General features: G+C 37.2%; 1 protein-coding gene across 2 annotated transcripts in view; it reads right to left on the bottom strand.

Annotated features, from left to right (window-relative positions):
• The window catches only part of LOC141521612 (inter-alpha-trypsin inhibitor-like), a 96273-nt gene that overhangs the window by 66113 nt on the left and 11203 nt on the right, over window positions 1-18957 (bottom strand). For both annotated transcript variants that reach the window (XM_074234362.1, XM_074234363.1), the window contains exon 2: window positions 4757-4948. In XM_074234362.1, coding sequence (XP_074090463.1) covers window positions 4757-4948 — 192 coding nt within the window. The remainder of the gene's footprint in view (window positions 1-4756; window positions 4949-18957) is intronic.

Below are 18957 nucleotides of genomic sequence, written 5' to 3'. Positions count from 1 at the left end.
GTAGCAATGCTCATGAAGAAACAAGCCTGAACTGGGGCTTGTCAGGCAAGGTTATGAAAAAGAACAAATTTTCCTCTATATCCCTTTGACATTCTTTCAAATACCTAATAATTATAGGCAAATAGATGTAACAGCAGAGATTGCTTGAATTGAAGTCAAGAAGACCTGATTTAAATTCAGCCTCAGATACTTACTAGGTGAGTTTGTTGTTTGTTTTCAGTTGTCTGACTTTTTGACAGACCCTAATTTGGGGTTTTCTTGGCAGCCATGCTGGAGTGGTTTGTCATTTCCTTCTCATTTTACAGACAAGAAAACCATGACAAATAGGGTTAAATGACTTGTGCAGAGTCACATAGCTAGTAAGTATGTGGGGCCAGATTTCAACACAGGAAGATGAGTCTTCATGACTCCAAGTCTGAAACTCTATCTATTGCGCAGTGTCCCTGGGCAGATTGCTTAAGTTTTATCTGCTTCAATTTCCTCAACTGTACAATGGAGATAATAATAGTAGTACCTCCCATTATTGTTTTAAGAATCAAATGAAATAATATTTTTAAGTGCTTTATAAATCTCAAAGCTATTTTTATTATCAAGTGCCTTTTTCTACAATACTTTCCATCCTGTCTCCCCTCTCTCTCTCTCATGAAAATGTACTTATCTTTTGTCTTATTCCTTCAAGGTTCTCCTCTCTTATTTCATCAGATAAACTAATTCATTTTATTATTTTTTATTTTTTTAGGTTTTTGCAAGACAATGGGGTTAAGTGGCTTGCCCAAGCCCACACAGCTAGGTAATTATTAACTGTCTGAGACCGGATTTGAACCCAGGTACTCCTGACTCCAGGGCCGGTGCTCTAGCCACTGCACCACCTAGCCACCCTTAAACTAATTAATTTTAAGGAAAAGAGAATAGCTTAATGCATAAGGTCTCTTAGATAACCAATCAGCAGAATTTGTTAAGTTGGGGATACAAAGATCTGCCCTCTCTCTTTTTTACTCTTTCTCTTTTTTTCTTTTAAAGTCCTGCCTCAAGTTTACATTCTATAGAGAGAGGTAAGTTAAGCGCAAAATACTTATTTGCAAAATACACACAAAATAAATAGAAGATGAAGGAGGGGGCTCTAGTATCTTGTGTGGGAATCAGGAAAATAAGCATTTAAGCAAGAACCTTTGTTATTTTCAGTTAAAGGAATGACTAATGGTGGCAGCCCTAGGCATGGTGTTGCTCAATCATGTTCATCTCTTCATGAGTTTTCTTAGGAAAGATATTGTGGGGGTTTGCCATTTTCTTTCTCTAGCTTTTATTTATAGATGAGGAAACTGAGGCAGGAAGGTTAAGTGACTTACCCAGGGTCACATAGCTAGTAAGTATCTGAGGCCAGATTTCAATTCAGGGAGATGAATTTTCCTGACTCCAGGCCCAGCCACCAAGCTGCCTCAACTTTAGATATAATGGAAGGTATTAAAGAAGATATTTTTGGTCCTCTTCAAACATAACCAGCTGCCTATTCTGTTCATGAATATGGCCAACTCTGGGTATAATTAATTTGAAAGAGTTATCCTGCCTAGTTTCCGAGTAGAAGATACATTTCACTAGGGGTTTTAATTGTCTGTGTGTGTGTGTGTGTGTGTGTGTGTGATGGACTCCTTTCCTAGTCCAGTAAATCCAGGGATCCCATATTGCAAAAGAAATGTTTTTTTAAATGCATAAAACTAAATACATGGGATATCTAAGGAAGCCAATTATACTGAAATATTATCAAAATTTTTTTTTAGAAAACAAACTACTGTGTTCTAGCATCAAGCTCATGATTTTTCTTTTCTTATCCCATCTCACTTCTGTACTACTCACTCTCTCCACCCCAACTATTAATAAGAAAGGGTCAAATTTTGAATACTAACCTTTATGATATCTGATGTATTTAAAAATCTTTGAAAACTCCTGTTTATAAGTATATCAACAATATATTTAAAGACATAATAAAGGCAATATGCATTTAACCTGAGATTACCCTTAGACCTGTCATCATAACCACATACTACATTGTGATTGTGGGCTTTTATAAGTTCATTCTGTCCTCATTCATGCTGTGCATCCAACACTATATTGTTTCCAAGCCTGCATTTGCATAACTGGAGCCTGGGAATTTAAATTAGACTTTGTATTTATTTTATGTTCTTACTTGATGGAGATTTGGAATGTCTATAATTTAGTAACTGTCACTGGAAATGGGTAAGCAGCTGGATAGTGAGGAGTCTCAACCTGGGATGCTAGGATGCACATTATATTCTCAGGGAAGGGGAACAATAATACAGGGGCAAAACTCCATTGTGATTTGGGGGAAGGTAGTTAGATCTGGGGTCAGAACTGAGGTCAGAACTGAGGATCTCAGTTCAAATCCAACTAGCTCCTTAAGGGACATCAGTTGAGACAGGTTAGAACTGGATAAATTGATCTGAGAATCATTTGCCTAGAGATGATAATTGGATCCTTGGGAACTGATGAGATCCCCAAACACAACAGTATGGAGGAATAAGAGAAGAGTGCCCAGGATAGAACCTTTGGGGGATTCCCAAGATTAGTAAATGCAACCTGGATGAAGATCAAGTAAAAGGCATTGAGAAGACACAGCAGACAGGTGAACCAGGATTGAGCAGTGCCATGAAAATCTAGAAAGAAGAGAATATAGAGTTGGAGAAATTGATGACAGTATTAAAGGCTGCAGAGAAGTGAATAAGGATGGGAATGGGGAAAAGCCATTTGATTTGTCATTTAAGAGATCACTGTGAACTTTGTTGAGAGGAGTTTCATTTGAATGATAAGCTCCAGTACCAGACCTCAGTATTAAGAAGAGAATGAAAAGAATGGAAGCATAGACACTAACAACTTTCTTGAGGAAATTAGCCCTGAAAGGCTGAAGAGATGATAACAAGATGATAACAAGAAGTGGATGTTTCACAGAAAGTCGCTTTTCTCTCTAGGTCTCAAATTTCCTCACCCATAAAATAAGGAGGTTGAAGTAGATGACTTTTAAGGTCCTGTCCAAGTCAAAGACTTGCTCTCAGCATTTAACCACACCCTTTTATTTGCTGGAAATCATTCTTTGATTCCCCCCACCCCCACCCCCAATTCTAAAAGAGTACTGGATTTGAGGTTTAATTCTGTCTCCAGCATTTATTACCTGCTTGAATTTGAACATGTCACTTCACCTTTCCTGGACTCAGTTTTCTCATTTGTAATATTAAGGAAATTATACTAGATGATCACTAAAGTTCATTCCCATTCTATGTTTCTGTACTTAGTTGGTAGGAGAGTCATGAAATGAATCATTAAGAAACCATCTTGCAAGAGATTGCTCATGGCTAAAATGAAAATATGTTTTAGATGACTTCACATGTAAAATTGATTTCATATTGCTTGCTTTCTCAAGGAGTTGGAAGGAGATAAAGAATTTGGAAATAAAAAAAAATTTTAAATGAATGCTAAAATATTTTACATTTAATTGGATATATATATATATATATATATATATATATACCAAAATAAATATATATTTAAAAATTAAAGAAAAAAGAAAAGTTGCTGCTAGAATTAAAGGCTTCCTGAATTGCCTTCCCTCCTCACTTCCATGGATCTGAATCCTGCTCATTTTTCAAGACCTGGTTCAAGTGCTGCCTCCTTCATTGAGTCTTTCACATGAATTCCAGCTCACATTGAAATCTCTTCTCTAAAGGCACAAGTCAGTGTGACTCCTTTAGACTTGTGAGAGCTAATTATTTCATTTTCAGAGTGAGCATTTACATCCTAGAAATCAGCAGACACAAGTTTGAGTTTAATTGATTTTTTTGATTGTCTAAGAAAATGATGGTGAAAATAATAATTCAGATTAAATTTAAAAATGTACTCTGCATACTTTTTTCAGTTTGTTGTAAAACATTTACCATCCTTACAATCACACCCCCTCCCTTCCTTTTTGAAATATCATATGCTACTTTGTAATATCTGCTTTGGACACACATATATAATTATATAATGTGTATGTTTGTCCTATGCTTCCAAAGAGTTTGCAGATTTTTTTTTTTTTTAGGTTTTTGGCAAGGCAAATGGGGTTAAGTGGCTTGCCCAAGGCCACACAGCTAGGTAATTATTAAGTGTCTGAGACTGGATTTGAATCCAGGTACTCCTGACTCCAAGGCCAGTGCTTTATCCACTGCTCCACCTAGCCGCCCCTGCAGATTTCTTTAAAGACGTTTTTATTTATAGTCTCTCGATCATGGCACAGTTACTGAGTTCATAGTAGGTGGTCAATATATTTCTGTCATATTGAGCTATGCCTAGATGACAATCAGCTATTTTCTTACTCTATGGTCTGAGAGCTTAGGGACAAAGAAAGAGAACCTGCACTTCTTGCATATTTTCAATAGATGAGGAGGGAACAGCAGTGCTGCCTATCACCACTAGAAATGATTAGTATCTTAGAATCATGGGAATTTGCGGAACCTCCTTTATGGAAGTCATGCAGCCTGAGAGTAGCAATGAATGCTGCCAAGCTATCATAAAATTTAGAGTTAGAATGGACCTTGGAAACAATTTTGTCTTACATGCCAAACCAGAGAACTAAAGCCTAAAGAGGTGACTTGTGTAACATCATCAGAACTGTAATGTCAGACTGTGTTTTCATACCTGGGCTTCAGAAAATTGAGACCATGATGTATATGAGGAAGAAGAGAGATGATAGATAACAGGTTCAACTTACCATCATCAGGGTAGAGCACTTCCCCTAAGGTAGAACAGTGTCTCATACATTGCATATCGGTTAGAAAGCGGTTTTCATTTCCGCCTGCACCCTTGTACATGAATGTATGACATCGGTCTGTTGTTTGATTGTAGTAGAGTCGGTACCCAAGCATTATTCCCATTTCTCCTTCATCCTTCGGCAGCTTGCACTCTGTGAAGGACACACAATGATTTAAAGCTGATCAAATTTATAAAATTATGCAATCTTTGATACTGAAAGGGACCTTAACATTCTTCCGAGAGGTATAATGACATAATCTATAGAACACTGTACTTGCAGTCAAAATTAGATTTGACTCTTGGCTCAGACACTTACTAGATATTACATAAGCATGTTAAAAAAAAACCTTAACCCTGTAGAGCTTCAGATTCCTTATTTTTAAAATTAGGTTAATACTTCTACTTCTTATCTTATAGGGTTGGAAAAAACCATGCTTTGCAAATCTTAAAGTATTATTCAAAAGTGAGTTATTATTATCTCATTCAAACACTCATTTGGCCTATGAAGAAATGAGAAGAGAAAGCTATAACCTGAGGATGCACAGCTTTCCTTAGGGATGAGATGTTATCATCATTAGAACAAGTTGAAGATAGTCACAGTTGACAGTGCTCCAAAACTCAGTTATCAATAAATCTGCTCAATAATTTATACTTGGTCAGAGTCATTCAGTCACTCAAATATGGATCATCCTTTTCAAAGAATGAATATGTTTCTGTGTTGAAAAAACTCTGGTAGTTAAGGGAGATGTTGTAATAATAATGATGATGATAGCAATAGATTGTGTACATATGTAATAGTAATGGTAGTAGCAATAGTTTACATTCATTATGATACTTCAAAGCTTAAAAATTCTTCATATGTATTATTTCATTTGATTCAAACGAAAACTCTGAAAGGTAGATAGGGAAAACATCAGCATCCTTGGAAAATTGAGATTTACAGAGGTGAAATTCTTTGAACAAGGTCACACAGTTAATAAATATAAAAGCCCATCTGAATCTAACAGAACCAAAGGAAAATTCCAGTGGAAAATGTCAGGTCATTTCAAAATCCTTGCTTTTCTTTCCTATTCATTAAAAATTATTTTTGCTCAGCATTGTTCATTAATTATATACTTTTATCTTCCTTGTTAGATACTATATTGCAATATGAGATACCATACTTGCCTCCAAGGAGTTTATATTCTAGACTGCAAAATCATTTTTTACAGATCTCTCATAGAATTAGAAAAAACTCAGAGTTGAAAGGGATAGACATAAAGAAGAGCAGATATAAGTTAGTGCTTAGAGCTTCAGGAAAGACAGAAGAAGGGCAACTGGGCCATAGCAGGTTGATTTCAGAGCCACAGTGATAGTCTTTAGCAAGCATTAGCCTGTCATGAGGTATCAATGCTCTGTAACCAGTTCCACTGGGATGGGAACAAAAGAAACTCATGAGGTAGATCCTGTGCTTCCCTGCTGATGCTGTGAGCTTGAGCTGTGGCTTTCTCCTACTATGATATAGCAACAAAATGCCTATTATCTGTTTAAAATTCCTTGTCATTTATCTTTTAATTAAATTTGTAGGAGAAGGAACCCTACTCATTTCTAATTTGATGTCCTGATTATGAAGGTCTCTCTTGTCCATCTGACAGATTCCTGCCTAGAATATGTTTCAGGATAAAAAAAAAAAAGAAACCAAAAAAATGCTTTGACTCATTGGACTAGACTGGCAGTAACTCTATGCCCACAGCTTTGTGGAACTGGATTCAGATCAATCTATTGGTTTATTTTAAAGGAAATGTTTAGACGACCTCATTGCAGTGACACCTTTCATATCCCGGATCTTTGAGGCCAGAAACAAGCTCCTTCTCTTCCCACTCCAAAACTAACAGAGGTGGTTTCTCAGGCTCAGTTAGCATTTCCATAACCACTATTAGCTTTAGGAGTCTCTGTCTCAGGTTCTGGCAACCTCTTCCATGTCAGGTGCTTGGTGGTGGAGGTGGGGCAGGGGTGGTGGTAGAAGAATCTATTTTTGTCATTTCACAGTGACTTTAAACACCAGTTACTTTTGTGTCATATTTAGATGAACTTAAAACAGTCAAAACTATGACTCATTTGAGATCCCAAATTACTCTCAAAGCTCTGGGCCCCTGTCTGGGGCTATTTTGAATAGTACCTTTACATGATGTGAGGAAAAGACCATGTTTTTGGGTCACTCCAAACAAGCATTTTGGGAATCACCTCTCCTTTTGTGACTATCATGCAAAATTGCAGTTTTAAATGGCAGGGCTCTTTTCTCTTTTTAATTTCAAATGAGGGAGGGGAAAGCAATGGCAAATGTGAAGAAAATTTTTGCCTGGCTTTTTCATTCATTGATATGCAATGATAAAATGGGAAGGAAAAAAGGTAGGGAAAGATGTGAGTGAACAAAGACTTTCTGTGGAAAACAAGGAAACAAAGCGAAGCCAGATTGTCCTCTGGGAACGTCATGTGCCATATGCTTCAAGGAGACATGACTTTACTTGAGGGCAAACTCAGTTGCAGAATATAATCTTTCCAATCTCTATCTCACCATCAGGGCAGGATTGGGAAGTTGAAGTTCAGTGCTTTAAAGGGAGACCTTTTCTCCATCCCTCTGCTGCTTCCCAGTGCTTTCTTCTTCCCACCCACCAGCTACTATTTCCATCAAGCTGCCTGATGACCCTCATTATAGTATAATTATGTATTATATTCTTCTTTACATATTCACTTATTCTCTCCTATTCATGTATTCTGGCCTGTTTCCTTCATGTACTATCCAACATGCCATTATTTTTCTTCTCTTTTTCCATAAGAACGCCCATTCCTTGCTATATACTATTTTTAGGTAGGTGTAAGGAAGAATGGAACTCCAAGTTCTCTTCTGACTTTAAATCATATAATTTTATGGAAAATCCTCTGAGTTAAATAAATGAATTCATATAGATGTATAAATAATGACTGGGCAATTGCATGTTGGTGATAGGAAGAGGGGAAGGATCTGTAATTTTAATGATATAAAGAGCTCCTAGGTAAGGAAATTTCTTTTAATGCAAGTCAGTACCTTTTCTATAACTTATAGTCTTCAAGAGTTAGTAAAAAGTCAACAACTGAGTTGAATGTTACTTGTTAAGAATCATACTGTAACCCAAAGGATGAAACTCTAATGGTGAAATTTCAGAAAGTGTGACAAAATAGAGGGTGGAGAGATATTTTGGGGAAGATAATTTTCTTCCATTCCTTTTTCATTCCTATTAGCCTGTGGATAAGGATAGATCTCATCACAGCTTGTAAGTAGTATTTACCTTAATTCAAGTAAATACAACAAACATTTATTTATTTATTAAGTGATTCCAATACAGAAATTACTATGCTAGGTGAATATAAGGAAATATAAGAAGAAAAAGGAAAATAGTCATTGTCCTCAATGAGTTCATTGTACCAGATACAATTTACTTAAATTTTATCAAAACACTTGATGAAGTCTCTCATATTACAGATGTATAAAAGATTGAAAGATGTGGGCTCTGATAATATAATTAAGTGTAATTGGAAGTGGCTGAAGGGATGAACATGAAGAAACATTAAAGATTTGATTTCAACTCGGAAGGAGGTGTCTATTGCAGCACTTTTGAGCGTATTGTTTAACATTTCTATCAATTATTTGGATAACAGAATAGATAGCAATTTAGGAGATAACATAAAACTTGGAGAGAGAACTAGCACACTGGATGACAGAGTCCAGTTCCAAAAAGAATCCATCAGCAAAGAATGTTGAGTCAAATCAAATCAGATGGAATTTCAAAAGATAAGTGCAACCTTATCTTTGGGTTATATTTGGGTTAAAAAGATCTACTTGGAGTGTTAAATGGGGTTAAACAGGGCATTTGTAAGAGATGTAAAGGTTTTAGAAGGCTAAAAGCTTATTAAATCTGTAAGATATGGTATCCCTCCCAAAATAATGGCATTTTAGGTTGCATTAGGTGAAGTGTTGTTTGTAGGCATAAGGGAAATGATAATTGTACTACATTTTGCTCTATTTTGATCTCATCTACAGCACTACATTCACTGAGTGTCACATTTCAGGACTTATTATTGATAACCTGCAAAATATCTAAGAAGGGCAACCAAGATGGCAAAGGACCCTGAGGTTATGCCATATCCTCATATGATTGGTTGAAGGAGCTGGAGCTGATTTTTGTGGAGAAGAAACTAAACAAGGATATGAGAACTATGGTCAAATATGTGAAGGGTTTTCATGAGGATAAAAGAATCAGATTTATTTAGATTGACTCTTAGAGCCCCAAATTAGGCGCCATGTATGAAAGTTACAAAGAGTCAGGTTTAGGTTTGATTTAAGGAAAAACTTGCTAGAAGTTAAAGCTATCCTTAAGTGGACTGGGCTATCTTGAAAAAAGGTCTCTCTTACTAGAAGTCTTAAAGCAAAAACTGGATGACTGCATACTTATTAGTATGTGATCAAGGAGATTTGTATTCAGGCACAGGGTAGACTGGATGGACCTCTGAGGTCCTCCTAACTCAGATCCTATGATTTCCGTAAACATCAATAGGAACTCTTAGTTTAGTGGAACTGGAGGGAAACACCTTTCCCCCCTCAAATCACTGGTCATTGATTTTTTGGGGGAAATCGATCATGAGCTATGCATAAATAAAAAGCAAAACTCAAGGGCCCTGGGCAAGCTTTGGAAATGTATATCCGATCACTTTCCAAAGTCTACTCTCTACTTCCTTCACTATTAATACTCCTCAAATAAGTAACAATAACTGCCTGTTCTGAAAGCATTATCAAAATAATTAAATTTTCTATTATCAGAGATCTATTGCCAAATACTTGCCAACAACAATATGAAATGGGAGGAGAGGGTTGAACTAAATGATTTCTGAGTCCCTTCCAGCTTGAAATTTCTGATCCTTTTTGATCTCTGGGTTTGAACCTGGCTTCTCTTAATAAATGTCCACTTGAAAAAAGTCCTCAGTTTTGGATAAAGATAGAATTAAATATTCAGTTGTCTAAAATAGGTTCAGAAAATTCATAGGTATAAATACAACAACCAGAATGTTCTGCCCCAAAAGGGGGAAAGAATGGAAACACTGATGGGAAAGCAAAGGACAGTGTTCCCCTTGAGGACATGAGAGTTATTTGTGGGCACATCAAACATTCAGCATTAGAGACACCTGGGGAGAGTGGCTACTAGCTCCTATCCTCAGCTGAAAACCTGGCTATAAACAGTAGCACTGGCTTTTTGGTTTGCTCCCTCTATCCCTTTATAACCATGCCAAAGTACTCAGACGTGGAAAGTATAGTGATTTTTTCTGATTCATAGCTGTTATTTTGTTTCCATATACAGACACCCTGAATTTCTTGCATTTAATTTATGGCACCACTGGATGTTCTTCATTGTTTCCCAGAAATTGTATAATCCTGGGGCTACCTCTTGGAACCTGGCTCTACCACATGCTTCTGGAATACCCACTTTTCTCGGTATAAACCAAATTCTGTGATTCATTCCTTGCTCTAAACAACCAATAATTCTTTTCTTTGACATACTATCATTTTCCAGCAAGTGTATGTTGGTTGCCTGAGACAAAAAACTGTTAAGAACCTGGAATGCTGGTTCCCTAACTCTTCTGGCAACAAATGCCCCAAGGTATTAAGAAGGATGATTAGGTCACTTCTTTTGAAGATCAAATGAGATAGTCTATCTTCAAACAGCATGAATTCAAGGCACTTCACCATCCTGTTGCCTTCCTCTTTATCCTCTAAGGATTATTGGGTGGCTAGAAGACAAAGCACAGGACTTGGAGTGAGAAAGACCTGCCTCATACACTCATTAGCTGCATGAGGTCAGTGACCTTTTGCAACCATGAAGTTTCCTGACCTACCTCATGGATCACTAAGCCAATTGTGGAGATCCAAGATCACCCCTCTCTTTTTACTATTAGGAGATACCCTATTTAAGGCCCAAGCAAACAAGCAAGCAAGCAAGCTATGCTCTTGGAATAACATCAATCCTTTGAATTCACCTTCTACACACTGTTGCAACTAAATCACAGATCTGATGGTCCCTGCCAAGCCTGGTAGACAAGAAACCCTGCCATGGATGGATTTTTTGTCACTGGACAACCTTGCTTCACTGTTGCTGTCATTTTTTTTTTTTTTAGATTTTTTTGCAAGGCAAATGGGGTTAAGTGGCTTGCCCAAGGCCACACAGCTAGGTAATTATTAAGTGCTTGAGGTCAGATTTGAACTCAGGTTCTCCTGACTCCAGGGCCAGTGTTCTATCCACTACCCCACCTAGCCACCCCCGTGTATCATTTTTGATGTCGTTCCTTCATCACTACAGCCACACTATATTGTTTGATTCTATAAGTAGCCACAAATATATAAATCAAGTCTTAACCCATCTGCCTCAGGATCCCCTACTAGAGGAGACCCCAATGCATGTGCTTAATTTCTCTTCCCCAATGGAAAGGTTTTTTTTTTTACTTTTAACCTGGGGGTTGTGGTGGTTCTCTGGTAGTTTTGAAGTGAATAGTGGTGTAAAACCTCAGTGAATCTTTGGGCATTTGTTACCAGAATAGGATCAAATGAGTTAATATATAGAACATTTTGAAAATCTTAATGCCCTGTCAATGTTTTTCTGAATTATGACACCCAGAATTGAATACAATATTGCAGGTGTGGTCTGACTATGGAATGATTCTCATTTTCCTAGACCTACTTGGATTTTAAGAACATTAATTTAGTAGCTACATACAACTCAGATACCCTACCTCCCACCTTTCCATATCCCTTTTATGTGTTTTCACCCTCCTTCATTAGAATGTAAGCCCCTTGGGTCTTTAAAGGAAAGTTACCCTTAGGAGTTGAGAGAGCAAGATCCAGCAAAGGGAACTTAAAAGGTTCAGTTTGGTCCCTAGGAGGAAAGCCAGGAAGACTTTGAAGACAAAGGAAGAGAGAATAGCTAGGGGGAAGAAATAGATTGATATCTTAGACAGCTGCAGAGAGGTTAATTAACTCTGAGAAAAAGCCATTGAATTCAGCACTTCAGAGATCTTTGGTAACCTTGGAGAAAGCAATTTTGGTAGACTGAAAACAAAATGGCAGCATTGAGTAAGAAAAGGTAAAAGAGATACAAGACAAGAAGTAACTTTAGAGTTACCTGAATTTTTATTTGAAGGATAAATGAAAGCTGGGCATATTTGTAAGTATCAAGGAAGTATCCAGTGACAATGGATAAGAGAATAAAAGAAGATAGAGACAGAAAAAAGAGGGAGAGAGAAAGAGATAGAGAAAGACAAAGATAGAGATGGGAAGGTGACAGAGACACAGAGAAACAGAGAAAAGTTTTAGAGATAATTCCTGTTAGGGTCAGGGTAGAAAAGATGGCCTCTGTGGTTCCTTCCAAATTAGAGATTCTGTGATTCTGATTGAACTTTCACATAGAATCTTGAATTAATTATAATGATTATTATATACATTTTATCTCCCCTACTAAGCTCCTAAGATTGTCTTTTATCTATCACCCGTAACATGGTCAACTTCAAGAGTCTTGGCTTTGGAATCAAAGTAACTGGGTTCAAATCCTACCTTTGCTATTTGTTTCCTGAGTATTAAGAAATGGACAATTTCTCTGGGCTTTTTTGCATGTAAAATGAGGAAGTTGGATTACATGGCATCTTACTATGTCATATGTAGTAGGCATTCAACATATATCTGATGAATGAATGAATTTGATAGAATGATACATTCTTTGGGTTTCTACCGTTGGGGGGGGTGGTCCTTGCCTACAAACAGCTAGCGATTCTCAACATTACTTCCTTCAAATGGCTGAAATTTGCAGTGTATATAGGGGTAGGATGAGGGTAGGTTCACTTTATATAAAATTCTTTTAGTCATTTCTACACATATTAATTTAACATAAACTGATCATTTAAGCTTAACACATCTTTCAAACACAGATTACATTTGTAAGGTGGTAATTTAACTGAAAAGCCAGAGACATTCTCAAAATCACTCAGATTCATGCTAAATCTCAAAAATTGTTTGCTGAAAACATGTAAGTAGACAGCAATTTCATTTCAGACCAAAGTAATGATGACTAATGATAAGTTTGTATTAAATGGATCACTAAAGAACCCTTTTAACTTAAAATTCTATGTTCTATTCTATCCCAGCATAGCCTAGCTTAGCCTAGCCTTTTCAGTTATCTTCCCTCTTATTACTGGGAGCCCCTGAGAATCATTTTGCTGGTACCCCAGGGAATCTAGAGGCCTGATGTAGATCCATTACCATGTGAACAAATACTAAACAAACCATTCCTTCTCAGCACCAGCATGGACTGATGAAGGAAGAAAGCCATCTCCTAGGGATTAGGTGAACTAGCTTAATGGTTTTAATATAATATTAAAGGTCCTGTCTTCTTGCCCAATTCAGTGATGATGCAGCTGAATAAACAGTTCAGTGTGGTGGAAATTTTGTATGAGACAAGCTGCTACTTTTCTTCTGTCACATTCCCCAACCTGCTTACTCTGTCTGCCTTCTCCTTTTTTTGACTTTTGTTCCTCTATTTCATAAATTCTCTTTGGTCCTCTGGACATATTTACCCCATCAGCTTTTTGCTTGACTCCAGCACCACCTTCTATTTACTCTATCATATATCATCACTTGGAACAAAGTCTTTTATCCCTAAAGTCAGTCTGTCCCTCCAAGTCTGTTAAGTTTTAGTAATCATTGGTTTGTGCCTGCCTTATCACTGTATCTGAATGCTGAATGCTTCTATCTCTGTGACCTTGGCAAGTCACTTCCTGCTACTATTTGTCCTTGGACAAGTTCCTGATTCTTCTACTATCTGAACTTGTTGAAGGGCCCATCTTTTTTAATTTTCAGATTTTTCATCTGTAAAACAAGGGGGTTGATCTGAGTTATGACTTAAATTTCTTCTAATGTTCAATTCTGTAAGACTATGAACCTGTAATTGGAAATTCTATAACCCTGTTACATTCATACAAACAGAAACAAAACTCTGTCCTCAGTTCAGATAATAGCAGAACTGACTATCAGCCTGAGGACCCTTATGCTGGATGTTCTTCAATTATGGATCCAGATTGCTATGTTTCACCAAAGAATTGCTTATATTCTGGGGCAGTTTTCAGGGCCTTATGGGAGGCAAACTTCATGAAGTTAAGGTAAAGATTATCTGTAATCTCTGTCACATAAGCATTACAATGGTTCAATAAACCTAGGTCTGACAGTGCCAATTCTACTGGACCAGATCTATTCATTAAGAAGGCCTAATTGAGTTCTGAAATAGTTTCTGAAAAGGAACTATCTGTAATGGTTCATTTTATTCTCTGACTCTCCTCTTGGAGCCTTGATACCGTTTAACAGAAAGGAGAAGTGGTGGCCTGTCATCCCTGCAGAGCCCTGAAAGTCATTAGTATTTGTGATATGTGACATGTGACAGATATTATATATATATTACACACACACACACACACACACACACACACATATATATATATATATATATATATATATAATATCACCTTTCATATTTAACTGACTGGTCTGGCTAGAAAGGGGATGGGGGTCATGCCAAACTAGAGATCCAAGGCACATATAATCTGATCTAGAAACAGAAAGGTGACAAAGGGAAGACAGCCTTCTCTACTCAGTTTTGTTTTCCTTCCTTTAAGGTTTTCAGATGTTCATGAAATTCCATATTCTAAGAGTTTCTGGACAAGGGAATCACAGTCTATTTTGATAAGATTCTCATCTATTCCTCATAACTTGTCCAACATTTGGAACTGATCCAGGCTTATCTTCTAAGATCTATATGATCACTAGATAACTGGCAAGTCATAAAAGTATCCATTTGAAAAGGAAGAAATAGAATTTCTGGAGTATTGAAAAGGACAACTAGGAATATGCATGAATTCCTATACAGCAAATATTATCATACTGTCTTTTTAATATGTACATTTCATGAACCATGTTTTCTACTCCTTGGATCTTCCCTGAAGTTACCCCATGAACCACAGTTCCTGTTGTCAGTGACTAGAGAGTTCCACACTGATTTGCAATCCTCTCTGGTAGCCAAAGTGGCATAGAAATGTAAAAGCAACCATCAACATCTGGGAAGCCCATAGGTAGAGGATTCAGGTCTGGCTGTCCTGCCCAATCCTGTACATTTGTTGTCGTGCTCATTAGATTCTGAACTTAAGATCAGCGACTGCAATATTTTTCTTTTTCTATCTTTAGCTCTTAAAACAAGGCTTTGAATATAATAAGTAGATAATAAATGTGTTTACATTCATTCATTCACCTGCTGTGGGGAACTTTTGCATCAACAAAGTATCTGCAAGTGGTGCCTTGGCTTTTTAAAACATTACTGCTACTTTATTCCCTATATTTTCTGCTCTGACAATGCCTCTCATCAATCTACTACATCCCAAGTAATTTTTATTGTCAATGAAAGCAGAAAGTACTGTTGAATTCATCCAGTGTCCTATCCACTGCCTGTTATTTTTGAGCTGGTTTCACTTTTTCCTTTTTTTTAGATTCTGGGACACAATTAGTGTAGCAGAGATCTTGTCATGAACATTGGGATGGAAGCTCAGTGGATCAACATCATAGATTTTGCAGTCATTCAGACTCATTTGAACCCATTCAGACTGGATCTGCTTGGAGTAGGCACAATAATGCATATACAAAGGCTGCACTTTCTGAACTCCAAATAGACATAACCATCTCATAAAAAAGGTCAATTTCTAATGGATTCCTCTATCTTGCCAATCCTTGCCCCACCCCCTCTTTCTTCTTAAATTTCCTCCCATCAAGATGATTAGATCATTCTACAGCCCACTAGGTAATTAATTCTCTTATAATAACATAATTCACTGTCTACCTAAAATATGTCCTTTTACACAAACCATGGTTTTCACTCTCTCATTTTTCCTTGAGTTCATCCTGTGTTTGATAGGACCAATATTTACTAGAATTTCCTCTTCCTTTCTCCCCTATATGTGTTAAGCTAGCATTCTTCTAAAAGTCCGCAAAGTGAAAACTTGATTGACTTGGAGTGGGACAAGTTTCCTTCAGCATGATTTCCTGGTAAGCTTTAGCAGTATGACATGGCTTCCTGATTACTTAAGAGCTCTAAAGATTCACTCACATGATATTGGGGCCTTCAGACTTGACAGATGTCTCAAACCCACATAAATCACCACAAACTGCCCTGTTAGCCAGATGTGTTTCCATATGTAAATGAGAGAGGATGCATTTATCTGAGCTTGATGAGATTGTACCTTGGTTAAATATACTTTCTATGATGGGGCTAAGTAGATTATTGGTGTCTCATCTCCTCTAAATATTGAACTTGAACCTGAACCTGGACTGGACTGAGGCAGGTCTGCCTCTAACACCAGGAACCACAATTTCTGTCAACCATCTGGGAGAGTTCTAAATTTCCCAAGCTGATTTGTAATTCAGTCCATGGGCAGTCAAAGTATCATAGAAACATGAAATCAATCATTATCCCACTTATGGTGAACTCCTAGGTTTGGAGGATTATGTCTGGCTCTCCTTCCCAAACTTAAGTACCAAAAGACCTTCTTAGAAATTTGTGAAGCAACCAATAGGCTCATCATACATCAATCAGGTGGTGAGGTTAATAGCTAGAATACCTCTTAACTATGTATTCATTTAGTGTATCATGGTTCCTAAGCACAGGATAATAGAGTTGACCTTAGTCATCAGTCTAGACTGGATGAAGAAACAGGCCTAGTGAAGTTAAATGATGTGCCCAAGGTCATACATATATCGTCTATATATAGATAGTAAGTGGCAGACTTGAGATTCAAACTCATCTCTTTTGAATCCAAAGTAAATATTTTCCCATTGTGCTCTACTACCTCTTTTGTTATAGTAGAATAACCTTGACCTTAACATACATCCAATAGATATTTCCCTTATCTAATAAACTCTAAATTGATAAGAAAATTATCACACAAGAAAATTCTAGGCCGAAGAAGGCAATTAGGACTCCTCCAGTACCTAGTAAAGGGTCAGATCCATGGGCTTGAGTAGAAAATATGAGAACCACCATGTTTCAGAGTTGGTATAGATATTTTACTGAACTATGGCTTCAGATTCAAGAGAAGTAGCTTAAGTCAGGGGTTTTTAGACTTCTTTGTTTAAGGGACCCCTTTGGTAGTCTGATGAAACTTATGAACTTCTCCAAATGAGATTTTGAATGCATAAAATACATAAAATTGAAAAGGAAACCAATTATATTGAACTATAGTTGTCAAAATATGTGTTAAAAAAAAACCAAGTACATGAATTCTTGGTCTTGGTGGAGAGCTGGTATTGTGATATTCAGTTAACATAGCTGAGTGAAGAGGTTATTATACTCTTTCCATGAAAGGATGCTGTCTCAATGACTGCAGGAGACAAATTGTCATTGCCCATTGCCCAGTGTGTTGCCTTCTGTGGCATTCCCTAAACATGCTGATTTCTTTGCAACTTCTCTGGCTTCTAGTTTTGTTCATCCCAGCACATCTCTGAGTTGAAAGAGTGTTTATCCCTTTTGGATAAACACCCTTTCCTCTTTTAATGGTCTCAATCACTAATATAAAGTAGAGTGATTATAAAATCAGTTGCAAGTCTTTAGTGGGTTGAATCCTTTACTCTCAGAAGGATACAGCATGAAAAAGAAACTGTCAGATTGTTATTTGGATGTAGTCATGATGTGCATTGTACAATTTAGCTTCTTACAATCTTTGTTCTCCTAAGGATTTGCAATCTAAAACAAACAACAAAATGTGATGGACATTGGAAGGGATGTGGGAAATCTGGGACACTATTACACTGTTGGTGGAGCTGTGAACTCATCCAACCCTTCTGGAGAGCTATTTGGAATTATGCCCAAAGGGCAACAAAAATGTGCATACCCTTTGACCCAGCAATACCACTACTGGGTCTATACCCTGAAGAGATGAGAAAAAAGGGTAAAAACATTACTTGTACAAAAATATTTATAGCAGCCCTGTTTGTGGTGGCAAAGAATTGGAAATCCAGTAAATGTCCTTCAATTGGGGAATGGTTTAGCAAACTGTGGTATATGTGTGTCATGGAACACTATTGTTCTATTAGAAACCAGGAGGGACGGGATTTCAGGGAAACCTGGAGGGATTTGCATGAACTGATGCTGAGTGAGATGAGCAGAACCAGAAAAACACTGTGCACCCTAACAGCAACATGGGAGTGATGTTCAACCTTGGAGGGCTTGCCCATTCCATCAGCGCAACAATTGGGAACAATTTTAGGCTGTCTGCAAAGGAGAGTACCATCTGTATCCAGATAAGGAGCTGTGGAGTTTGAACAAAGTACAAGGACTATTCCCTTTAATTTTGGGGAAAAAAAACAGATGTCTTATTGTTTGATCTGGTTACCTCTGAGAATTCTGTTCTCTTTAAGGATATGATTTCTCTCTTATCACACCCAATTTGGATCAAGGTACAACATGGAAATAAAGTAAAGACTGACAGAGTGCTATCTGTGGGGTGGGAGTGGGGGGAGGGAAGCAAGATTGGGGGAAAATTGTAAAACTCAAATAATATCTTTAATAAAAATTTAAAAAAATGTGATGGACATTGCTTTCTTGCTGATTCTTTATCATCATCTTTTTTTTTTTTGGTTTACTTTTGCTTGTTTGTTTTGTTTTTTGAAACTAAACTCTATGTCATTGTTCAAGTTTGAAGTCTAACTGACACTCATGAGCCTGACCCCACTGTTGATGGACCAGGAAACTTTGACCTACTCCAGATCCAACCTCACCTGCTTGTCCACCTTTGGTCATATAGACTATACCCATCCCCTGTCCTGGAAACTTATCCTATTTGTCCCAGACTTAGGACAGAAACATGATTGGCTTTTAGTCCCATGTCTGCTCAAATTCCTGAACTCAAATGATGCAACAGTTTCACTTGCTCCAGAAGCAGGGATCATAGTCCTACAATACCACACCTAACTTTATTAACTCCTAATTTTTAATTCTCTGTCATTTTTAACTCCACAAAGGTCTCTTTATAGCTATTTCATCTTGAAGGTAGTATACTTTTGGGTGTTTGCAT

The sequence above is a fragment of the Macrotis lagotis genome, chromosome 4 (genome assembly GCF_037893015.1).
Source record: "Macrotis lagotis isolate mMagLag1 chromosome 4, bilby.v1.9.chrom.fasta, whole genome shotgun sequence".
NCBI lineage: Eukaryota > Metazoa > Chordata > Mammalia > Peramelemorphia > Peramelidae > Macrotis > Macrotis lagotis.
Note: the sequence above shows the minus strand (reverse complement) of the source record. Positions and strands in the feature narration are given on the sequence as shown.